Source organism: Mizuhopecten yessoensis, unplaced genomic scaffold, assembly GCF_002113885.1.
Source record: "Mizuhopecten yessoensis strain PY_sf001 unplaced genomic scaffold, ASM211388v2 scaffold7251, whole genome shotgun sequence".
Classification (NCBI taxonomy): domain Eukaryota; kingdom Metazoa; phylum Mollusca; class Bivalvia; order Pectinida; family Pectinidae; genus Mizuhopecten; species Mizuhopecten yessoensis.
In genome coordinates, this window is record NW_018406955.1 from 706,741 (window position 1) to 733,972 (window position 27,232).

Sequence of the window (27,232 nt, forward strand, 5' to 3'; positions counted from 1 at the left end):
ATCTGTGTTCAAACTCAGACAAAGATACTAGCGAGCTTAATAGTTTTAGATATTTATTCATAATATAAACAGCGCTAGCATTTCTGTCGATGCCATTTCAGCTTAACCGGCTATCCGGAAGAATACATGCACCGTACTAACTGCTACGGCAGTTATTTTCTCCTTTGAATACTGCCCACCTGCAATAATGATTCCGTAACGTACTCCTTGCACTATCTTCTGACCATTTGGCAACTTTTCATTTCGTAGCTGACACGGTACAACACTTTTCTTTCGGCTAACTTCACACGGCCAGTCATTTTGTTTACAAATAAATGGTGTGCTATGCGCATGCGCTAGTAGAGGGAAATCCCTGAACAAAACGTTGGTCAGACAGGTAGAAATACCGATGATATTCTTAGATTTAATCATTTTTATGAATCTATTTCAGCCAAATCCGATCGTTATTTTCCATAAGGAGTCTCACTTGATATGTTTATGTAGTATTTGAAAAAAAGACAAAAAATAAAGTTACTTCACCGTGATGCCCCTTTAAAAGCTGGGGTGATAAGCTCTTTTTGTATACTGGATCCCATTAAATGCTGAGGTGCTGAGCTCTTGCTGTATGCTGGATCCTGTCAAAATCTGGGGTGCTAAGCTCTTGCTTTATGCTAGATCCTGTTAAAGGCTGGTGTGCTAAGCTTTATAGCTTTATGCTGGATCCTGTTAAAAGCTGGGGTGCTAAGCTCTTGCTGTATGCTGGATCCAGTTAAAGGCTGGGGTGCTAAGCTCTATAGCTGTATACTGGAACCTGTTAAAGGCTGGGGTGCTAAGCTCTTGCTGTATGCTGGATCCCGTTAAAGGCTGGGGTGCTTTTAGCTCTATAGCTGTATGCTGGATCCCGTTCAAGGCTTAGGTGCTAAGCCCTATAGCTGTATGCTGATCCTATTAATTAAAGGCAAGGATGCTAAGCTCTTGTTGTATGCTGGGTTCAAATGAAGACTGGTGCAAAGCACTAATTCTGTACATAAGGTCCTTTTGAAAGCTGCTAGGCATTGTAATGCTGTACTGGAATCTCTTCAGACAGTTTCTAAAGGCCATTAAAAATGCTGGAAATGAGGTCAGTACTTCAGATGTACTGAATTTGCTCAATATTGATTGGAAAGCACTTTAAATATTTTTACTGGAAACAATTCATGTTTCTTGGCTAGGAAACACTGTTCACAGTTTTGTCAATGAAAGATTGTTTCAGTGTTTTTAGGTCACCTGAGCTTTAGCTCAAGTGACCTATTGCTATCCGTTTTCGTCCGTCGTCGTCCGTCGTCCGTTAACATTTTACATTTCAAACTTAAAGTCAAGTTCTGCTGGGCCGATTGAACTGAAAGTTGGTAGGAATGATCGCCTCATGGTCCTGACAAAGTGTTGTTATTTTTCAGGTCAATCAGAAATCCAATATGGCCACCATGGCCGCCATTTTGAAAAACTATTTCAAACTTAAAGTAAAGTTCCACTTGGCTGATTGAATTGAAACTTTGTAGGAATGATCGAATCATGGTCCTGACAAAGTGTTGTTATTTTTCGGGTCAATCAGAAATCCAATTTGGCTGCCATGGCCGCTATTTTGTAAATACCTATTTCAAACTTAAAAACAAGTTCTAATAGGCCGATCCCACTGAAAATCAGTCTAGGAATGATCAGCTCATGGTCCTGACAAAGCTAAGTTTACATTATACTTAACTATTTTTTACTCAAATTGGTACATATTTCAACAACAAAAATAAATACTGTAGGACTCAGGTGACCGTTAAGGCCCATGGGCCTCTTGTTATTGATATAAATTGATCATAAAATATTAATTGGTTTCTTAAAATCAGGTGTAGCCCATTTTAATTGATTGCTATATAATAGTATCTGAACCCACACACAAGCAAAACAATTGTCAATCATTCTTATGCTCACCTGGCCCGAAACAACTTCTTCTCAGTAACCAAAAGACCTAGGGTGATGATATTTGGCCAGAAGCATGCTGGGATGAAGGGCTACCAAGTTTGTTCAAATAAATGACCTTCATCAATTTTCAAGGTCACAGGGGTCAAATATGTTAAAATCTTTAAACAACTTCTTCCGAATAACCGAAAGGTCTAGGGTGATGATATTTGGCCAATAACATGCTGGGATGAAGGGCTACCAAGTTTGTCCAAATAAATGACCTTGACTTATATCCAAGGTCACAGAGGTCAAATATGTTAAAAACATTTAAACAACTTCTGATGAAACCCAAGAGGCCTAGGGTGATAATATTTGGCCAGTAACATGCTGGGATTAAGGGCTGCCAGGATTTTTTTAAATAAATAACCTTGACTTATATTCAAGGTCACAGGGGTCAAATTTCTTAAAAACATTTAAACAACTTCTTCTGAATAACCAAGAGGCCTAGGGTGATGATAGTTGGCCATTAACATGCCAGGATGAAGGACTACCAAGTGAATGACCTTCACCCATATTCAAGGTCACAGTGGTCAGTCAATATATGTTTAAATCTTTAAAAGATTTGTTCTGTATAACCAAAAGGTCCAAGGTAATGATATTTTTCCAGAAGCATGCTGGGTTGGAAGACTATAAACTCTGTTCAACCTAATATTATAATGTCCTTGTTCGACATTCAAGGTCACAGGTGTCATATATGTTTAAATCTTTTAATAGGTTCTTATGAATGAAACACTGATATTTTGCCTGTAGCTGTATTTTAGTCCATTTTTAAGGTGACAAGTGTGAGATTAATACCAGATGAGCGATGCAGACCCATTGGGCCTCTTGTTTCCAAAAACTTTGTTAACCCTTGAAAATGTGTGAAAGTGTTTGAAATAGCAATAGGAAAAGTTCTTGTCCAGGAAAGGCTGTATGAAGCATGTTTCAGTTTGTGCTAAGTACTAATGCTGTATGTTAGATGTTAAGAATTGTTCCCTACCAGAACTGTGTTGCCAGTTGAATGCCAGACATTGGCTGAGGGATCAATATTTGGCATGTCTCGATTTCCACCTCACAAGTCATATACAGTGGTACGTGCAGATTAATTTCATTCAATTTGTCTTCTTGTTGGAGCATCACATAAATCATTTACAGAAATTAAGAATTCAGAACCCTGCTGCTACCTTTGTTGTGTAGACATACAGGAAATACACGAGTTAATGTCACGTTTTCTGTAAATGCACAACTTACTCTTACACACAGCTTACACCTGGTTTTTCTGATGATCTAGCTTCTCAAAAATAAAAAATATGAATCTGTTACAACCATGGATGAAACATTGAAGTGAAAAGTAAAGTTATCAGGAACTAGAAACCTTTAATATATCCTGCTGTTACTAAAATAGCCATTGCTGAACTAGGACATACACTATATCCTGCTGTTAATGCAGTAATTACCAGGACATGTTTTGGAAGGTATCTCTGTATCACAGAGTTTTTGTTGATGCCCTGTTCGTCTTTTTGAAAGCAGAAATACTTCTTAGAAATATAATGGCTATTACAAAATGCAACCTTTCATGAGCATGTTATTAAATAAAATTAATTTTTGTTCTAATGGTTGAGAAGTGTAATCCATTTAGTGTAAGAAAAAATAGCTATTTTATGCTGGGTACTATGGATTAGTGTCAGTAAAATCTTGTGAAGTTGGTGAATATCTTTTGATGTCATTGTGTGCACATAGGGCCACACACACTACACAGACTGAAGAAACACAGGAAACTGTTCAAACATCTTGTTTTCTATAGTGGTTTCTTTCACAGATGATTGGTTGAATGTCAGAGGAAGACAGAGATTCAGAATCTTGGCTTTAAAAGACTAAAGAACAGAAAATGGCCAATTAAGACTTAAATTGTGTATTTGTTGATTCAAATCTTGTCCTTCGTTCACACATGTAACAACAATAAAGAATTAGCTCCTTGGAAATGACAACTTAGATCACTTATGGGCTTTCAGGCTTGTTTCAGCTCTGCTCAAACGTGATTGTACTCTGTGGTAATTGTAATGACTTCCCATTGTTAGGTGTGATTGTCAATCTGGTTTGGCTGTCTGTGGCAAATGCTGAGAAAAGGATTGCCAGTAACCCTTTCTGATAGGATAAATTACATGCTGTTCAGCTCAATTTGGCTTCACAGTGATCTCAAACTGCATCCAGGCAATGGCATATAAGGTATCAGTGCTGCTTGTGCTGCACACCAAGGTACACAAGGTATTTACTTCTTCATAAGAAGTTCTACAGAACATTGCTGTATTAAACAACAATATGAAGGTTATAAGATACTTACCTTTACATTACTAGTGCTACAGGACAGTGGTGTATTAGATACTTACCCCTACATTAGTAGTGCTACAGAACATTGCTGTATTAAACAACAATATGAAGGTTATAAGATACTTACCTTTACATTACTAGTGCTACAGGACAGTGGTGTATTAGATACTTACCCCTACATTACTAATGCTACAGGACAGTGGTGTATTAGATACTTACCCCTACATTAGTAGTGCTACAGGACAGTGGTGTATTAGATACTTACCTCTACATTACTAATGCTACAGGCCAGTGGTGTATTAGATTCTTACCCCTACATTACTAGTGCTACAGGACAGTGGTGTATTAGATACTTACCCCTACATTACTAGTGCTACAGGCCAGTGGTGTATTATATACTTACCTTCACATTGCTAGTGCTACAGGACAGTGGTGTATTAGATACACCCACATCTTCAACACTGCATGACATCAGTCTATTAGGTATGTGTATATCGCTAGTGCTGCAGAATAATGGTCTTTAAGGTACTGATACTGACCATTGTCACTTTTGCAGTGCAGATTTTCCATATTCTAGCCTAAATTATAGACTTGTACCAACTGGCAGTTACTGTAGATATGGATCATAGACCACTTGAAAACGACACAATCTTTTACCCACCAAAAGTCTGCTACAGTTTAGGCAAGCCCAATAAGTTGATTGTGTTGATGTCTATTTGAGCATGTAGGAACAGTTTTGTGCTGCTCCAGATCCATATCCTGTAATAGATATCTCTGTCCCAAGAAACATCGGAGGGGATCTGTGACTTAAAATTGACATTTGTCTTGTTAATCTAGGAATCTTAGTTGGCAGGACACCTGTCAGTTTGGTTAGTTATGTTGTGGCATGGTTTGCTATGTAGAATCTTTTCAATAACATCTCTATAAATTTGTTCTGTACCAAAAAGATGGTATCTTAATTCAGATGTGTATAATGGTTTCTGAATACTGGATGTTGGTATTAGAATCTGAACTGATGGTACCAAAGGAATGCCAATAACTTGATTCTGAGCTGATGGTACCAAAGTCAGATAGAGCTTGTTTCTGAGCTGATGGTACCAGAGTCAGATAGAGCTTGTTTCTGAGCAGATGGTACCAGAGTCAGATAGAGCTTGTTTCTGAGCTGATGGTACCAAAGTCAGATAGAGCTTGTTTCTGAGCTGATGGTACCGGAGTCAGATAGAGCTTGTTTCTGAGCTGATTGTACCAGAGTCAGATAGAGCTTGTTTCTGAGCAGATGGTACCAGTCAGTTGGAGCTTGTTTCTGAGCAGATGGTACCAGAGTCAGATAGAGCTTGTTTCTGAGCTGATTGTACCAGAGTCAGATACAGCTTGTTTCTGAGCTGATTGTACCAGAGTCAGATAGAGCTTGTTTCTGAGCTGATTGTACCAGTCAGTTGGAGCTTGTTTCTGAGCTGATGGTACCAGAGTCAGATAGAGCTTGTTTCTGAGCTGATTGTACCAGTCAGTTGGAGCTTGTTTCTGAGCTGATTGTACCAGAGTCCGATAGAGCTTGTTTCTGAGCTGATTGTACCAGAGTCGGATACAGAGAGCTTGTATCTGAGCAGATGGTACCCATACCTGATTATCATCCCTGATCTTTATTTCTGACCTCCATACCAGATTATCATTTCTATGAATGGTGCTCATTCTTTGACTCCTCATCTCTCAGACATCTCAGTCTGATGCCCTACTTTCAACTGTCTTCTGACTCCACAAACTTCCTGCTTAAAAAGGCTTCTGATGAACATTTCTAGCAATAGAATTTTGCAAAGCATTTGCCAGGGGTTGTAAAATTAGCAGGTAAGTTGAGACAATAATGTAATGAAAGATATATTAGACCAAAATATAACTGGAAGGAATTGAGGAAATTCTAAATGGCAGTGCTTCCCTTACAGTGGGAAATTGACCTTTTGCCCTCTTACATCCAGTGTTGGTTTGCACATTATTGACAGCAAAATGACATTTGCAGCCAAGTAGATCTGGTTGCTGCAACACAATAGGGAGGAAACTCAATATAGAAACTAGCTTATCAAATTCTGTGTAAATGGAGACAATTAATTGTAAGGGAAAAGGCTGATGAGGCTCTATCTCTAAACAGGTCCTAGACGTGATGGAATTTTTGTAAAGTATACATTACCAAAGGAAGACAGCCATTGTCAACATAGACAATGATGATGCTTACTTAACTATCGATATACACTATCAATGGCATCATAAACCATTGAACTGTCAAATTAGACCACTGGTATTGTCTAAAAAGACCACTGTAACTGTCAACATAGACCACTATAACTGTCAACATAGACCACTGGTATTGTCTACATAGACCACTGTTACAGTCAACATAGACCACTATAACTGTCAACATAGACCACTATAACTATCAACATAGATCACTATAACTCTCTACATAGACCACTGTTACTGTCAACATAGACCCCTGTTACTGTCAATATAGACCACTATAACTGTCAACATAGACCACTATAACTATCAACATAGAACACTATAACTGTCTACATAGACCACTGTTACTGTCAAAATAGACCACTGTTACTGTCAATATAGACCACTATAACTGTCAACATAGACCACTATAACTATCAACATAGATCACTATAACAGTCTACATAGACCACTGTTACTGTCAACATAGACCCCTGTTACTGTCAATATAGACCACTATAACTGTCAACATAGACCACTATAAATGTCAACATAGACCACTATAACTGTCAACATAGATCACTTTAACTGTCTACATAGACCACTGTTACTGTCAGCATAGATCACTGGTATTGTCTACATAGATCACTGTTACTGGCAACATAGACCACTATAACTGTCAACATAGACCACTGTTATTGTCAGCATAGATCACTGGTATTGTCTATATAGACCACTGTTACAGTCAACATAGACCACTATAACTGTCAACTTAGACCACTGTTACTGTCAGCATAGACCACTGTTATTGTCTACATAGTCCACTGTTACAGTCAACATAGACCACTATAACTGTCAACTTAGACCACTGTTACTGTCAGCATAGACCACTGTTATTGTCTACATAGTCCACTGTTACAGTCAACATAGACCACTATAACTGACAACATAGATCACTATAACTGTCAACATAGACCACTGTTACTGTCAGCATAGATCACTGGTATTGTCTACATAGATCACTGTTACTGGCAACATAGACCACTATAACTGTCAACATAGACCACTATAACTATCAACATAGACCACTATAACTGTCTACATAGACCACTATAACTGTCAACATAGACCACTAAACCTTTCAACATAGATCACTATAACTGTCTACATAACCACTGTTACTGTCAACATAGACCACTGTTACTGTCAATATAGACCACTATAACTGTCAACATAGACCACTATAACTATCAACATAGATCACTATAACCGTCTACATAGACCACTGTTACTGTCAACATAGACCCCTGTTACTGTCAATATAGACCACTATAACTGTCAACATAGACCACTATAACTATCAACATAGATCACTATAACCGTCTACATAGACCACTGTTACTGTCAACATAGACCCCTGTTACTGTCAATATAGACCACTATAACTGTCAACATAGACCACTATAACTATCAACATAGGTCACTATAACTGTCTACATAGACCACTGTTACTCTGATGAGGCTCTATCTCTAAACAGGTCCTAGACGTGATGGAATTTTTGTAAAGTATACATTACCAAAGGAAGACAGCCATTGTCAACATAGACAATGATGATGCTTACTTAACTATCGATATACACTATCAATGGGATCATAAACCATTGAACTGTCAAATTAGACCACTGGTATTGTCTAAAAAGACCACTGTAACTGTCAACATAGATCACTATAACTGTCTACATAGACGACTGTTACTGTCAACATAGACCACTATAACTGTCAACATAGACCACTGTTATTGTCAGCATAGATCACTGGTATTGTCTACATAGATCACTGTTACTGGCAACATAGACCACTATAACTGTCAACATAGACCACTATAACTATCAACATAGATCACTATAACTCTCTACATAGACCACTGTTACTGTCAACATAGACCCCTGTTACTGTCAATATAGACCACTATAACTGTCAACATAGACCACTAAACCTTTCAACATAGATCACTATAACTGTCTACATAGACCACTGTTACTGTCAACATAGACCACTATAACTGTCAACAGATCACTATAACTGTCTTCATAGACCACTGTTACTGTCAACATCGACCACTGTTACTGTCAACATAGACCACTGTTACTGTAAATATAGACCACTATAACTGTCAACATAGACCACTAAACCTTTCAACATGGATCACTATAACTGTCTACATAGACCACTGCTACTGTCAACATAGATCACTATAACTGTCAACATAGACCACTATAACTGTCAACATAGACCACTATAACTGCCAACATAGATCACTATAACTGTCAACATAGACCACTGTTACTGTAAATATAGACCACTATAACTGTCAACATAGATCACTATAACTGTCAACATAGATCACTTTAACTGTCAACATATACCACTATAACTGTCACCATAGACCACTATAACTGTCAACATAGACCACTGGTATTGTCTACATAGACCACTGTTACTGTCAACATAGACCACTATAACTGTCAACATAGACCACTATAACTGTCAACATAGACCAAATACTGTCAATATGGTTTTGTAAACCTGCTAACCTAATTACATAACCATGATAATGTTAACATAACTGTGATAGACTGTGATTACCACTAACAACATGTTTCCATTCACTGTTGCAGCTTCTGATTGGATTTGAGACTGGTGCTATTGTGTTGTGGGATCTCAAAACTAAAAGTGCTGAATGTCGCTACACCTCCCCTGAGGTAAGTATCCCTCGTGATGGTATATGTGTTTGGGTTTGTGGGTGAAAGTAGATCAAGCATCATTGGTCATAGGGTTCTCAAATTTGTATAAACAGAGGGTATGGCTCCTTTGGGGGACAAAGGTGGGGCCAAATAGGGGGAAAATTGGCAAAGCTTCAAAAAGCTTCCCCTTCTCAACCAATGGCCATTTTGACCAAATTTGTTCTAGAAACCTGTTTAAACCGAATGTGGTCTGCATATCATTCAGTTAAAAAGACGTTATTTTGTACAAACTGAGGGGTGAGGCCCAAAAAGTGAAATAAAGGGGGAAAAATAGAACTTCTCCTTTTGTACCAATGAAGGAATTTGAACCAAACATGTTCTAGAGCATCTTTGGGCAAAGGTGATTTTGTATAAATGGATGATGTGGCTCACCAGGGGGGAGGAGCAGGGCCCAATAGGGAAAATACAGGAAAATCTTTTTAAAAGCTTTCCCCTTCTGTGAATGGAGGGATTATCACCAAATTTGTTACAGATCACCTGTATTCAAAGAGAACTAAATTTGTATAAATGTAGGGTGTGGCAGAGGGGTGGGGCCCAATATTGCAAATAAAGGAAACTATTAAAACCTTACTCCTTTGATGCAAATGGAGAGATTTTAACCATTTCTTGTCAATATAACCTGCAGGCAAAGACAACTAAATTTTATAAAATGAAGGATGTGCTTCCCCCGCCCCCCTACATAAAAAGGGGGGCAGAGGGGTGTGGCCAATAGGTGAAATGGAGGTAAATCAATAAAATCCTTCACCTTCAATATGAATTAAGGGATTTTCCCCCAACCTATAACCAAATATACAATTGTAAGGCATGAAGAGAAGAAAACATTCATGCTACCAGGATTGGCCTGGAGGTCCAGACCAACCCCTGGAAACATCCTCCCTGGGTCATAACATAGAGACATTTGAGATCCCCATGCCATAACAATTTACAACATTGCTGGACATGAAGAATACATGATAACCTGGTATGGTATGAGACTGATTGTGGAGTGGAGGACGTTCTGACAGGGTGTGAGCTGGGACCTGATCATTGTGGCTGGTGACTGATTATGGAGTAGAGGCCTTTCTGACAGGGTGTGAGCTGGGACCTGATCATTGTTGCTGGTGACTGATTGTGGAGTGAAGGACATTCTGACAGGGTGTGGGCTGGGACCTGATCATTGTTGCTGGTGACTGATTATGGAGTAGAGGACATTCTGACTGGGTGTGGGCTGGGACCTGAGCATTGTTGCTGGAGACTGATTATGGAGTGGAGGACATTCTGACAGGGTGTGAGCTGGGGCCTGATCATTATGGCTGGGGACTGATTATGGAGTAGAGGACATTCTGACAGGGTGTGAGCTGGGACCTGATCATTGTTGCTGGAAACTGATTATGGAGTAGAGAACATTCTGACAGGGTGTGAGCTGGGACCTGAGCATTGTTGCTGGAAACTGATTATGGAGTAGAGAACATTCTGACAGGGGGTGAGCTGGGACCTGATCATTGTTGCTGGAAACTGATTATGGAGTAGAGAACATTCTGACATGGTGTGAGCTGGGACCTGATCATTGTGGCTGGAGACTGATTATGGAGTAGAGGATATTCTGACAGGGTGTGAGCTGGGACCTGATCATTGTGGCTGGAGACTGATTATGGAGTAGAGGATATTCTGACAGGGTGTGAGCTGGGACCTGATCATTGTGGCTGGAGACTGATTATGGAGTAGAGGATATTCTGACAGGGTGTGAGCTGGGACCTGATCATTGTGGCTGGAGACTGATTATGGAGTAGAGGATATTCTGACAGGGTGTGAGCTGGGACCTGATCATTGTGGCTGGAGACTGATTATGGAGTAGAGGATATTCTGACAGGGTGTGAGCTGGGACCTGATCATTGTGGCTGGAGACTGATTATGGAGTAGAGGATATTCTGACAGGGTGTGAGCTGGGACCTGATCATTGTGGCTGGAGACTGATTATGGAGTAGAGGATATTCTGACAGGGTGTGAGCTGGGACCTGATCATTGTGGCTGGAGACTGATTATGGAGTAGTGGACATTCTGACAGGGTGTGAGCTGGGACCTGATCATTGTGGCTGGAGACTGATTATGGAGTAGAGGATATTCTGACAGGGTGTGAGCTGGGACCTGATCATTGTGGCTGGAGACTGATTATGGAGTAGAGGACATTCTGACAGGGTGTGAGCTGGGACCTGATCATTGTGGCTGGTGACTGATTATGGAGTAGAGGACATTCTGACAGGGTGTGAGCTGGGACCTGATCATTGTTGCTGGTGACTGATTATGGAGTAGAGGATATTCTGACAGGGTGTGAGCTGGGACCTGATCATTGTTGCTGGAGACTGATTATGGAGTGGAGGACATTCTGACAGGGTGTGAGCTGGGACCTGATCATTGTGGCTGGAGACTTATTATGGAGTGGAGGACACTCTGAAAGGGTGTGAGCTGGAATATGATCATTGTAGACTGTCCAGTAGACACATTAGCCACACATCACTGTGTAAATCTGAACCATTACAGGGTTGGTTGCCCCACGCTAACACTGACGTCCAGCGCTTTAGAGGCTGTGACTGAGGTAGCCAAGCGAGTCTGGAGCATTAACAAACCAATCAACTACAGTGTCAGATACATTATCACCACGACAGCACTGACATGTCTCTACCACACAGTAAAACACAACACAAAAATCCTTTCATATATAGCCATGTTGATTAACAAATCAATCAAGACATAACTAGGGCCATAATAAGTTTTTTATGGATGTCTTAACATTGAACTAGACCAATAATTGATATAATTCAGAAATACATAAATCTGAGAAACTGAGGCAACTGCAAGAAATGATCACTGGATTGGGTTCAAAATACAAGTTCCACATTTAGCCAACATAATTGAATGTGTGGCTTGCTGTATACAAAGACTAAAAGTAAAGTGGGTGCTCGTTACAGGGTTAGTTGGTGGAGTTATAGGATGAATTCCATGTTACTGTTTTGATTCAATTAGAGTTATAAACTTATGTTGGTTAAGGTTATGTAATGGGCTTATTGGTGATTACCATTTCACAACAGTGCCTTTTAATTTACTCTCTAACACATTCGTCTAAAGTGCATTCTTGTCTATGAATTGAATTTCGGGTAGCTTTTTAAGGTCTTTATGTTCAAACCTTCATACCAAAGCTGCCAGAATATCTGTATTCCCTGACCGTCTTCTTCCCCCAAAGTATATATTTGAAAAAAAACTGTTTCATTCAAAATATCTATCATATGAAGAACCTGAAATCAACACTAACTGTTGTTTGCATTTGAAAATATCAGCTGTTCTGACATTTGTCCTTTGTTTCTATCAAATTTCTTTGGCTTATGTTGAGTTGAAAATAATATTTTAACATAATTTTCATAAATCAGTCTTACATCTACAATTAATAGCTATAATATGTAAAAGAAAACAGAACTTCACATATCCTTTTCAGCTTATGATGAGGTCAATTCACTCTTCTTATTACTCTTATTTAGCTCTATGCCAACTCCTAGTCTGATCCCTACTCACAGTCACTCCTCTTCAACTCAGAGACAACTCTAATCTGGTAAACATCTCCCGCTCATCTGATTACAGCTCCTGCTCATCTGATTACATCTCCCTCTCATCTGATTACATCTCCTTCTCATCTGATTACATCTCCTTCTCATCTGATTACATCTCCCTCTCATCTGGTTACAGCTCCCGCTCATCTGATTACACCTACCTCTCATCTGATTAAATCTCCCTCTCATCTGATTACATCTCCCTCTCATTTGATTGCATCTCCTTCTCATCTGATTACACCTCCCTCTCATCTGAGTACATATCCATCTCATCTGATTACAGCTCCCTCTCATCTGATTACAGTTACCTCTCATCTGATTTCATCTCCCTCTCATCTGATTACAGCTTTTCATCTGATTACATCCTCCTCTGATCTGATAACATCTCCCTCTCATCTGAGTACATCTCCCTCTCATCTGATTACAGCTTCCTCTCATCTAATTACATTTACCTCTCATCTGATTTCATCTCTCTCTCATCTGATTTCAGCTTTTCATCTGATTACATCTCCTTCTCATCTGATTATATCTCCCTCTCATCTGATTACACCTCCCTCTCATCTGAGTACATCTCCATCTCATCTGATTATAGCCCCCTCTCATCTGATCACATTTACCTCTCATCTGATTTCATCTCCCTCTCATCTGATTACAGCTTTTCATCTGATTACATCTTCTTTTCATCTGATAACATCCCCCTCTCATCTGATTACAGCTCCATCTCATCTGAGTACATATCCCTCTCATCTGATTACAGCTCCCTCTCATCTGATTACAGTTACCTCTCATCTGATTTCATCTCCCTCTCATCTGATTACAGCTTTTCATCTGATTACATCTTCCTTTCATCTAATTACAGCTCCTTCTCATCTGAGTACATCTCCCTCTCATCTGATTACAGCTTCCTCTCATCTAATTACATCTCCCTCTCATCTGATTACAGCTTCCTCTCATCTGATTACAGTTACCTCTCATCTGATTACAGTTCCTTCTCATCTAATTACAGTTCCTTCTCATCTAATTACAGCTCCATCTCATCTAATTACAGCTCCTTCTCAAATCTTACCATCACTCCTGTTCAACATCCATCACAATTCTATAGTCAGATCAGTTTTACTCTCAATCATTTCAATTCCATGACAACTTTTGGTCCTCATCAGTCCTACTCAGTTTTGCTCTCACTCCTAACTCCATACCACTCCTATAGAGCTCCCCTTCCATACCAGCATCCCTATTTTGGATGTGCTTCAGGAACTGACTACAATCAATTGATTTTCCCTGCACCATGTCACACTGTGCAAGTATTCCATGAACTTTCAAATCTCCTAATCAATAAGGTTGCCTGTGATTGTCAACAAGGTTCGTATATGGACACCAAATTCCTCACATTAATTTTGGACCTACAGGTTGAAAGGCCAAGGATTGTGTAGCTATTAATAGTGGCATGGTCTGTAAAGGTTTTTGTTTTAAGATGGATGCTGCAGCAGATCATGTTTCCGATGCCCTCAGCATTAAATGGTGAAGGCTTCAATAACTTTAGAATGCTTCGTTTGCATGGGTTCATTAACAATAGCCAAAATCAATCAATATTGGTTAGGTTTACTAAGAAATGTTCAGATTGCAGAAAAAGCTTTAAGACAAATTAACTTTCTAACTTTAAATCTATAAATATTGACAGATTCTGAGATTGGCTTGTCTGTGGTGGTTAGGTGTGTACTGAGATAAAATGAAACTGTTCAAATGGGCTGCCCACTCTTCTGATTTAGTGCTTCTCCCATCACCTGCCCTGGAGCACAACAGACATGTGGCGTAATTCAAGTAGGCTAGCCCAAGCTTAATCTGTTTTCAACATTTAATTGTCAGATGACATGAAGAATAGCCGCAAGGTTCCATTGCTGTCTCATATTATTGCGTCACCCACAAAGTCATTTGTTTAGATGAGAATCTCATTTTAAGGGGGTAAGACATTAAATCATAAGGGGTCTTAGACCTTATATCATCCTGGGTCCTTTATTACAGGTGGTTTGTACTGCAGTGGCCAACTGGTTAATGCGTCCGACGTTCTGCTATCACTAGCCCTCCTCCACTGGCGGGGGTTGTGGCCTGCTTGCTTCGAACAGGTCGGTGGTTTTCCTCCACCACCAAAACCTGGCTCGTCCTTAAATGACCATAGCTGTTAATAGGATGTAAAACACAAACAAACCAAGTTTTGTACCCAAAGTCAGATTCAGCCATTCATTAGGGGCCTTACTATCAGAGTGGTCTTGAATTTGGGGTCCTTTGTTCAGGAGGTCTTTAAAATCAGATGGGGTCTTTTACAGAAGTTGGTATTTCTTGCAACATTTTTGTCATTGACCAGGTAGTAAGGATAGACAAATATAGAAAGCTTAACTCATTCACCCCTGAAATTTCATAATGAACTGTAGGTCCTGACTATTTATTTGATGTAGTTGAAGATTTGAAGGTCCTTATGTATTTGTATCTTTGTAGGCCCTGCGGTCCATATCCTGGCACCACGAAGGGAAGCAGTTCATGTGCAGTCACACAGATGGAAGTCTCACCACATACAACTTGAAATCTGCCAATAAGCCCCTCAGTCTCATGATGCCCCATGGTAAGTCTGGCTGGCTGGCTGTCTGGCTGGCTCACATGATGTTCCATGGTAAGTGTCAGTCTGTCAGTCACATGATGCTCCATGGTAAGTGTCGGTCTGTCAGTCACATGATTCTCCATGGTAAGTGTCGGTCTGTCGGTCACATGATTCTCCATGGTAAGTGTCGTTCTGTCAGTCACATGATTCTCCATGGTAAGTGTCGGTCTGTCAGTCACATGATTCTCCATGGTAAGGGTCGGTCTGTCAGTCACATGACTCTCCCTGGTAAGTGTCAGTCTGTCAGTCACATGATGCCCCATGGTAAGTGTCTGTCTGTCGCTCACATGATTCTCCATGGTAAGGGTCGGTCTGTCAGTCACATGAATCTCCATGGTAAGTGTCGGTCTGTCAGGCACATGATTCTCCATGGTAAGTGTCTGTTTGTCAGTCACATGATTCTCCATGGTAAGGGTCGGTCTGTCAGTCACATGACCCTCCATGGTAAGTGTCAGTCTGTCAGTCACATGACTCTCCCTGGTAAGTGTCAGTCTGTCAGTCACATGATGCCCCATGGTAAGTGTCTGTCTGTCAGTCACATGATGCCCCATGGTAAGTGTCTGTCTGTCGCTCACATGATTCTCCATGGTAAGGGTCGGTCTGTCAGTCACATGACTCTCCCCCCCAAGTGTCAGTCTGTCAGTCACATGACTCTCCCCCCCAAGTGTCAGTCTGTCAGTCACATGACGCTCCATCGTAAGTGTCAGTCTGTCAGTCACATGATGCCCCATGGTAAGTGTCTGTCTGTCAGACACATGATTCTCCATGGTAAGTGTTGGTCTGTCAGTCACATGATGCTCCATGGTAAGTGTAGGACCACACAGACATGAAACAGGATCACACAAATCACAATGTATCACAACACAGATACAATGTAGGAATATACAGACATGATAAAGGATTACAAAGACACAAGGTATGATCAGTCTTTTATGATGTAGGATCTTAGAGACAGAGTACAACATTTTGGTATTGACGAGAGACGTTCAACATCCCCACCGACCTAGTAAAAGTAAGGCTGATGGTTTACACAAGATACTGTCATCCCAGCAACACAAGATGATAGCTTCATGTAGCATCATGTCTGTCGTGTCATAACGTTACATACAACCGCTCAATCATAACACAAATCTCTATCCTGATGGCAGTGTCCTACTCCCAAGATTGTCGTAACTGGCATTGTGCACCATCCAGACAGGTTCCGTGTGATGGGCTAGATAGAGGCGTGATGAGACACCAGCATTAATGTGTGGACATGTACAGGTCTGGGTAATTTGCCGTGAAAGTCATTGATTGAGTACTGTCACTAGTTCACAACCTTTTCACACCTATATTACCACAAGCAAGTACTTTTGTCTCATTCCATAATGGAATAGCTGATTACAAATGATAACCACTGCAGTTCGTTCTTGAAAATTTAAACAGCTTTTATGCTATAATTCAGTCGGAATCACTTTAAGATTTTCACAATGTCTAATGACTAGGTATGTTAATTTAGAGTATTTTATGGATTACAAAGTGATAACGTTTAACTCAGCTGGTATTCCACTTTCTCATTGTTGATCCTGGTGAACCAAGCTTGTTTTTACCTTGACTATGTTGACTCAATATTCATCCTTTTGACTCGAAAATATCAATCCTATTGTCCATCAACACCATCAGCACAACACAAAGTTAAGCTTTATATTTTGTTTCTCTAAATTGCAGCCAAAATTGGCAAGGAAGGAAAACCTGACCCATGCAAGCCTATTACTAAAGTGGAGTGGAAGTCTGCCAGAAATGGGTGAGTAGTATGGGAGGTTATACTTAAACATGACAAATAAACTCTGTCTTCTCTAATGTAGAACAATTTACTCAAAATCTCGCCACCTTATCACCTTTCTGAAAACCTCTTTTTGAATCCTTCTCTGGTAAACAAAGGGAGACTACTGTCCCTGGTGTTGATCTATGGGTCTCCATATAGCATATACTATATGGGTTGTAAAGGTATTGATTTGATCAATAAAATATGCACAAGAATTTACGACACAAATTTCAATTTAAAAGCTGCTTGCAGTAATGGAATATATATCGTGGAAGCTCATTAAGTTTGAAGAAAAAGCTGACATAAGTTTCAAAGTTGATGAAGATTTGTTGGGTGAATTGTGTAGTTTGTCGGTCTAGGGTAGGTTTGAAGCTCTCATAACACAGTTTGATTGACATTATGTGGGTTGTACATGTACCGTTATTGATGTATATCGCAATGTTTATTTTAATACAACATGGTTTTAAAGTACTAGGAGCCCACCAGTTCGCATTATGTTAAGTATACCTGAACCTTACATGGAAATCCTAATGCAATCAATTCTGACCAAATATGGCTTCTAAAGTTTTGTCTCTTAAAAAAAAAAAAATGAAAGTTTCCATACATAAAATCATTCAAAAATCTTTCTTTTTGAAAAAAAAAATATTGTATCACAAGGACCTAATAAATGATCCATTGTGTAAAAACTTAATTGGAGCTTGTACATTAGAAAATAGTTCCTTGTACAATGTCATTCTCATTGACACAGTCTTTCCTTTAGAATTTTCCATATAGAAAAATGAACTGGAACATAATTACAATTCTAAATTGCATGCAAAGTTTATGGTGTGACATCAGGAGATATGTAGTATTATGTTCTTTGTTTTAAAATTGAAACCAGTGAATTGGAATTCATTCCTAAGCTGTTGGTAATTCGTCACTGCTGGCACACTTGGTGTTATAGTGTTTTTATGACATTGGACATGTAAATCTTGTCCTCACTTCAAAATGGATATGTATCGTTCTCTGTAAAATTGCTAAAATATCATGCATACACATCATTATAAAACAAATTCCCTTCATCTGCTAAAAGTATTTATAGTGGAATTAGAGGTTTTCTTAATGGAATTTCTGTTGATGTCCTCAAAGGGGAATAACACATAGAAAGGTATAGATTGCCTTCATAATTAGACATAAAATCATCTTTGTGATGAGAGGCTATGAAGTTTTATTAGGATCGTGCCACGATGGTCTTTATATATATGTATGTATCTCCAAAGACAGAGGTGATTGGAGTGAATGGGCTAGAGTTGGAATTGCCAACTTTTCTTTACCAGAAGTCTGTTATGGTCCAGTGATCTATTTTTAGGAACAGTACTGCCCAATGATATGTCAAAAATGTATGTGTAAACATGGACCTTTAGGATGTCTTCCTAGTTTGTCTGGAGGTGACAGTAACCTTGACCTATCTGTCATCGCCAGGTGTTACTAGCCTTGAACTATCTGTCATCACCAGGTGTTACTAGCCTTGAACCAAAGTCTCATTCACTCTTTTTGTCCCCAGATGGTGTTAGCCATGAACCACAATTCTTGCTGCTTTTCATTGCTCAATCGGTACAAGGTCTGCTGTGATAGAATAGGTTATCAGTATTGGTAGTTCTAGTTACTGTCAGGATTTGTAAATGGAGACATAATGTGAGCTTTGAGATTATCAGGTGTGAATTGATTCAGCTGCGATCTTGAAAATAAATATTGTCATAGTTTGCTGCATGTTGTTTTGTGGACCAATATGATGTGGGGGGAAAAAGATTATCATTACTGTATTAAAAATAAAAATAACATCATAAGGTCTGACTCTACTCTCACAATCTATTATTTTTCTAGCAAGGAATCTTGAAATGTTGTAACTCAATTTGGTATTTAAAAAACACACCCAAAACATCTTTGGAAATCCTCATAACTCGTTCATGTGCTAGGCAAAAACCAAGATAAATTTGCATTTTCATTACATGAACGCTGAGATTCCTAGAGGGCTATTTTTCTGAAATCAATAAGGAAAAGACGATGGATTATCATGGACAAAACATAAGTGTCAACCTTAAACAAAGTGGGTCTAATTTAAGCGCAGAAGACGAGGCACAGACAGCTGTAGATATTCAGCGATTGTATTTGTATTGATCCTCGGGAGCAGGGGATACAATTATCTCCACATCTCACAAACCCTGTCAAGGTCATACCATAAACAAATGCATATATTGTCAAGGTCGCATAGTTTTACATGATTACTGACGAGGTGTGTGGTTTGGTAACACAAAAATCACTTGTAAATAATGAGATTGGTAAACAATGGAGACAGATGGTATGGACAGCAGTCTCAGTCACTGTTTGTCAGTAAGGATGGCCAATGTGTTATAATGGATTTACTGTCATAAGAATAACCTTTTCCTTAGTATACTGCAGAATGTTAATATACTGCAGAGTATCTGAATCTGAACTTCGACACACTTGGCACTTTCAGACTTTTTTTTATCTCAGGACTTCAGTAGCTGAAACATCTCCTGCTCAGGCCACCTTAGTACGTGATTGATGTTGGTCTAATTTTTGTGTCACAGGTGTGTAGGTTTGGTACTTTCTGTGTCATCGATTTGTAGGTTTGGTAATTTTCTGTGTTACAGGTGTAAGTTAGGTAATTTTCTGTGTTACAGGTGTGTAGGTTTGGTACTTTCTGTGTCACAGATTTGTAGGTTTAGTAATTTTCTGTGTTACAGGTGTGTAAGTTAGGTACTTCAGCTGTGTAGGTTAGGTACTTTTCTATGACAGTTTATAATAATTGTATAGTCTTCTTGTCAACAATATGCTCCACTAATAGTTGGTCGGATGGCCCAGTGGAAAGCACACTAACGTTTCAACAAGGTAGTAGTCGGGGTTGGATACCCAAATCAGAGATGACAATGTATGGGGTCACATGCCTGACCATGTGAGACCTCTCCAGGCACTCCAGTTTCCTCCCATATTAAGACGGGGCCAACAAGAGGGATAAATATAATGGATCTTGTTTTACAATTGTTGTGAAATGACCTAAGTGTCATTGATATTCTACCTCAAATTGTATAATCATAATGTCAAAGATTTCTTAATGAAACTTGTAGTACACCTGTATCACCCACAGCTTATGTGCCTTGCATTGTCAGTATGCCAGTGTGACCTTGATCTAAAGGTCAAAGGTCAAATGAGTGCCAACTTTCAGTAACATTTTTTCTTGGCTGTAACTTTAAAACCATAAAAGATATCTGAATGAATCTTGCTGTGAATTAAGTGTCATTAATATTCTACCATAAATTGTATAATCATAATGTCAAAGATATCTTGAAGAGACCTGCATATTTGCATCACCAACAGACTACGTGTTCTGCACTGTCAATGGTCACAGTGACCTTGACTTGAAAGTCAAAGGTCAAACAAGTGCAATCATTTCAGGACAATCTTGATTGGTCTGTAACTTTAAACTGTTAAAGATATCTGAATTAATCTTGCAGTATATCTTCATCACCCACAGATGTATGTGCAGTGCACTATCATTAAGTCGCTGAGACCTTGATCTCAAGGTCAAGTAAGTGCAAACTTTTCAGTGGTATCTTTTAAACTTTTAAGGAATGTATTGTGACTTTCCTCATCCTAACTTTCTAATTGTATTTATTAGTCCCCCACCAGTTCCAAGTGGAGATTACAAGTTTATACACTCCACCCGTCTGTCAAAAATCTGTCTGGCTAAAGAGTCTAACCTGACCCCTAGGCACTTAATTCCTGAGCAAAACTTTGAAATGGTTGAAATCCCCACCCAATTACCATATATACCATTGCTGGGCATCAAGAGATCAAAACAATCAAGATATTAGAATTGACCCTAGTGTCTGGCTGCACACTCAGGGATTAATTCTTGGGTCATAACTTTAAAATGGTTGGGATCCCCACTCTTTACCATATATAAATGATCAACATAAAGAGATAAACACAGTCATTCAATTAGAATTGATCCTGGGCCTGGCCTGGCCTCACCCTGTAATATCATATATATTTTTTATGTTTGATGTATGTAAACAGGTGAGCACAGTTATGATGTTAGGATTGACTCTAGGGTCTGGCCCCATCCTGAGGGATTTAATCTGAATCATAACTTTGACAAGGTTGAGATCCCCAAAATTATTTACAAAAACAAACCTCTAGTGTTACCTTAACGTGTGCAGTCACGATGTCAACATTATTTCCTCATTGTCAGCAATATTTTTCGTCAACTTTGGGTTTTAATCCGTTTCTACAAGACCAGATTTTGATTTGCTACAATGTAAGAGAGACATAAAAAGCAGTGTAGCAGTGAAGAAAAGTGTGGTTGGTTTATTAGATTGAGTCTGTATTGCTGCACTAGTGCTACCCATCTCCTATAGTAGTGGACCCTGGAGACCAGCAATCGCTAAAGGTCGACCACAAAATCTAACTCCATGTTCTCACTTAATGTGGTGTGGAGTGTTGGACACGCAGAAGGTCAGCTTGTATTAGTGAGTACCAGCTGTCTGTTAATTTATTTGTTCTGAGAGGACTGTCAATGTCAGTACTATCAAAGTTCATGTTGACATCAGTAGTTTGAGCACCTCCATAGGAATGGTTGAAGTTACCATAAAATAAGGCATTTAAACTTTGTCATTTGGATGAAAGCATGTGAGTGAGATTTAGTAACACATTATTTAGGCATTTTAAAAGTGGAAATATAGTAAGTTAATGTCATCTGTTTCAATAATTGTGCACGTACAATATAGATAAAAGTTCTTAATTAGTACCATACGTACATCATTAACATTTTCACTAAAACATTCAAAGGTTTTTATATTCTTCATTAATGTTTTAATAATGAAGCAAAATTAAGCAATGAATTGATGTATCCTTTGTTTGCTATAAAATTCACAAAGCATCATGGCTCTTACATATTTTTTTTATTTTTTTTGCTGGTGACTGAAATGCTGGGAACTTAGAGTAACATTACATGTATGTACGATGTTTGTTTTATCCAGTTTGCAAAGATGATGATACACTATTATTAAATTCATGTTTGTTGTAACTTCCTTCCTTTTGTATTTTGTAGTGACCTGCTGGTAATATTCTCAGGTGGGATGTCTTATGACCGAGCAGGACGCACCCCCAGTATAACCGTGATGAATGGCAAGAGTACCACAGTCCTGGAAATGGAACACAATGTGGTCGACTTTGTGGTGCTTTGTGAAACACCCTGGCATAATGGTATGTGACTGGTATTAGGAATCCCCAGACATAATGGTATGTGACTGGTATTAGGAATCCCCGGACATAATGGTATGTGACTGGTATTAGGAATCCCCGGACATAATGGTATGTGACTGGTATTAGGAATCCCCGGACATAATGGTATGTGACTGGTATTAGGAATACCCAGACATAATGGTATGTGACTGGTGTTAGAAATACCCAGACATAATGGTATGTGACTGGTATTAGGAATACCCAGACATAATGGTATGTGACTGGTATTAGGAGTACCCAGACATAATGGTATGTGACTTGTATAAGGAATCCCCAGACACATTGGTATGTGACTGGTATAAGGAATCCACAGACACATTGGTATGTGACTGGTATTAGGAATCCTAAGACACAATGGTATGTGACTGGTATAAGGAATCCCAAGACACAATGGTATGTGACTGGTATAAGGAATCCTTAGACACAATGGTATGTGACTGGTATTAGGAATACCCAGACATAATGGTATGTGACTAGTATAAGGAATTCCCAGACACATTGGTATGTGACTGTTATTAGGAATCCTTAGACACACTGGTATGTGACTGGTATAAGGAATCCCCAGACACATTGGTATGTGACTGGTATTAGGAATCTTTAGACACAATGGTATGTGACTGGTATAAGGAATCCACATACACAATGGTATGTGACTGGTATTAGTAATCCTTAGACACACTGGTATGTGACTGGTATAAGGAATCCCCAGACACAATGGTATGTGACTGGTATAAGGAATCCCAAGACACAATGGGATGTGACTGGGATAAGGAATCCCCAGACACATTGGGATGTGACTGGTATTAGGAATCCTTAGACACAATGGTATGTGACTGGTATAAGGAATCCCCAGACACAATGGTATGTGACTGGTATAAGGAATCCCAAGACACAATGGTATGTGACTGGTATAAGGAATCCCCAGACACATTGGTATGTGACTGGTATTAGGAATCCTAAGACACAATGGTATGTGACTGGTATAAGGAATCCCCAGACACAATGGTATGTGACTGGTGTTAGATCTTTAGGTGGCAATGTGTATAAGGATAGTCACCAGATACACTGGTATGTGACTGATGATGTGACATAGGAATGTGACTGGTGTTGTGATCCAACAATATGTGTGATTGGTGCTGTATTTGACCAAATATTGATGGAAGCCTGTACCAAGCCAACACAAAGTCGACTATGTTATGCTTCCTTCCTAGGGTGTGTTGATAAACTTCCACATTTGTAACATTGTTATTGCTTTGTTACAGACTTCCAGGAGCCATATGCGATAGTGGTGCTGCTCCAGAATGACTTGGTGGTGGTTGATCTCACCAGTCCTGGGTAAGTATTTGTCTGGCTGTCTGCTACCTACGTCTGGTACTGTCATTGTTTACTACCCCTATAGGCAGCCCTGTTGTTTGTACTGATTCATAATTGACTGCCCTGGCCGGTACTCTATTTTACCAAACTGATTCACATAATACTGCCCCCACAGGTACCCCTGTTGTTTGTACTGATTCATAATTTACTGCCCCGACCAGTACTCTATTTTACCAAACTGATTTACATAATACTGCCCCCACAGGTACCCCTGTTGTTTTTACTGATTTACAAGTTATTGCCCCACAGGTACATTGTTATACTATACTAATTTACATAATACTGTCCCCCACAGGTACCCCACTGATTTACAAGTTATTGCCCCACAGGTACACTGTTGTACTATACTAATTTACATAATACTGTCCCCCACAGGTACCCCTGTTGTTTGTACTGATTTACAAGTTATTGCCCCACAGGTACCCTCTGGATTTTTTGTACTGATTTACAAGTTTTTGCCCCCACAGGTACCCCTGTTTTGAGAACCCATACCCTATGGACCTGCACGAATCACCAGTGACGGCTTGCCAATACTATGCTGACTGTCCCCCTGATCTCATACCTGCATTTTACTCTGTCGGCTCCAAACACAAACGCACTGGATTCAGTGAAAAGGTCAGCAGCTCCACCTTCAAATGTTTGTTACTTAATCTTGCAAAATTGCAAATATACAGGATGAAATGAATATATATTAAATGATAAAATGTTAAATCTGAAGGTGTATTTTTTTTTTTAAATTGCATTCACTATAATGTTTTTAATCAGAGATCAGAAATTAGAGAACAATTTTTGTTTTCAAAATAACAATTAAGTTTGTTCCATTTGCCTAATCAATAATCTGGTGTAATTTATTTGAGAAATATATTGCTTTCAAAAAATATTTCTCAAGTAAGTTTATAGAAGCTTTGTGTCATGATAAAAATAATGCCTGTCACATTTTGTAGAACTGGCCTGTGAAAGGAGGCGAGTGGGGAACGACGACGTGTAGTTATCCAGAAATTCTGATCACAGGGTAAGATGTCCAGTGAGAGAGTAGGTCAGAATTACTGATCACAGGGTTCCTAGGATGTCCAGTGAGAGAGTAAGTCAGAATTACTGATCACAGGGTAAGGTGTCCAGTGAGAGAGTAAGTCAGAATTACTGATCACGGGGTAAGGTGTCCATTGAGAGAGGTCAGAATTACTGATCACAGGGTAAGGTGTCCAGTGAGAGAGTAGGTCAGAATTACTGATCACAGGGTAGGATGTCCAGTGAGAGAGTAGGTCAGAATTACTGATCACAGGGTAAGGTGGCCAGTGAGAGGGTACTAGGTCAGAATTACTGATCACAGGGTAAGGTGTCCAGTGACAGAGAAAGTTAGAATTACTGATCACAGGGTAAGGTGTCCAGTGACAGAGTAAGTTAGAATTACTGATCACAGGGTAAAGTGTCCAGTAAGAGAGTTAGTCAGAACTGATGCCTATACTTCCATCTATTGTGTGATGAGGTTGCCTCACCTACATTTGTGATGAGCTTTTTGTTTGTAATTCCTACAGCAGTAATAATGTAGCTTGTATGAGATTTTTGGCTGTTACAATTACTATAGAAAAATCTTGTCAATGCATTAGCTTGAATTTTTAAATCCCTTAATCAAATTAAGGAAAACTTCTGCAAGGTACAAATTATTTGAATTTGTGAATTGTAGAACATTCTAAATTCCTTCAATTCAACTTACATACAACATCTATACAATTTTGTTTTATAAAGATGTAACTTTCTCTTATTGAATTCTATTTTACAGACATGCTGATGGTTCTATGAAGTTTTGGGATGCTTCATCAGGTGAGTTCTTGGCTTATAGAAAAATTCTATAGATAAAAGAAAATAATCAGACATGCTACAAGACATTGCAGAAATATATTAAAAATGATTTTTAGTAACAGCAACAGAAAGTTACACATTTAATATTCTTTCATACAGATGTTTTTTTGTCAAAACTGCTAAAACAATTCTTCTTTATTGTTTCAGTGACATTACAAGTGTTATACAAGTTAAAAACTGCCAAAATATTTGAAAAACCAAAATTCAAGCAGACAGAAGGACAGGATGATGACCCCTTTGCAATCTATTTGATTCACCTGTGCCAGGAGAGCCGGATGTTGTGTGTGGCCGGGGCTACTCATGTGATTCTGTTCAAGTACTCAAAGCAGGAAATTTCGGTCGACATTGTAGTAAGTTTGGGGAGAGGTATGGGGTAGTAGTAGTAGTAGTAGTAGTAGTAGTAGTAATATCAAGGGTGAGTTCCAGAAGTGTTCACTGTCACATGTGAGGTGAGCCTCAAAGATTGAGACTGGTACACAGGTCAGCATTCTCCTGTTGAAGTCTTTAGTTAAGAAGTTAGAGGTCAGTAGTTAAAGGTCAGCAGAAACACTACCAGATATATGTATCAACACATCACACTACCAGATATAGGTATCAACACATCACACTACCAGAGATAGGTATCAACACATCACACTACCAGATTTAGGTATCAACACATCACACTACCAGATATTGGTATCAACACATCACACTACCAGATATAGGTGTCAACACATCACACTACCAGATATAGGTAGCAACACATCACACTACCAGATATAGGTATCGACACATCACACTACCAGATATAGGTATCACCACATCACACTACCAGATATAGGAATCACCACATCACACTACCAGATATAGGTCTCAACACATCACACTACCAGATATAGGTATCTACACATCACACTACCAGATATAGGTATCAATACATAACACTACCAGATGTAGGCATCAACACATCACACTACCATATATAGGTATCAACACATCACACTACAAGATATAGATATCAACACATCACACTAGCAGATATATGTATCAACACATCACACTACCAGAAATAGGTATCAACACATCACACTACCAGATGTAGGTATCAACACATCACACTACCAGATAGAGGTATCAACACATCACACTACCAGATATTGGTATCAACACATCACACTACCAGATATATGTATCAACAAGTCACACTACTAGATATATGTATCAACACATCACACTAGTAGATATATGTATCAACACATCACAATACCAGATATAGGCATCAACACATCACACTACCAGATATAGGAATCAACACATCACACTACCAGATATAGATATCTATAGAGATCAACACATCACACTACCAGATATAGATATCAACACATCCCAC

At 39.1% G+C, this 27,232-nt stretch overlaps 1 protein-coding gene across 1 annotated transcript in view; it reads left to right on the top strand.

Moving 5' to 3' along the window:
* The window catches only part of LOC110453285 (syntaxin-binding protein 5-like), a 139,498-nt gene that overhangs the window by 77,186 nt on the left and 35,080 nt on the right, over positions 1-27,232 (top strand). Inside the window, exons 7-15 of the mRNA XM_021502172.1 lie at positions 9,162-9,245; positions 15,356-15,479; positions 17,223-17,298; positions 22,433-22,587; positions 23,889-23,961; positions 24,468-24,615; positions 24,945-25,012; positions 25,781-25,821; positions 26,008-26,210. Of these exons, the coding sequence (XP_021357847.1) occupies positions 9,162-9,245; positions 15,356-15,479; positions 17,223-17,298; positions 22,433-22,587; positions 23,889-23,961; positions 24,468-24,615; positions 24,945-25,012; positions 25,781-25,821; positions 26,008-26,210 (972 nt within the window). The remainder of the gene's footprint in view (positions 1-9,161; positions 9,246-15,355; positions 15,480-17,222; positions 17,299-22,432; positions 22,588-23,888; positions 23,962-24,467; positions 24,616-24,944; positions 25,013-25,780; positions 25,822-26,007; positions 26,211-27,232) is intronic.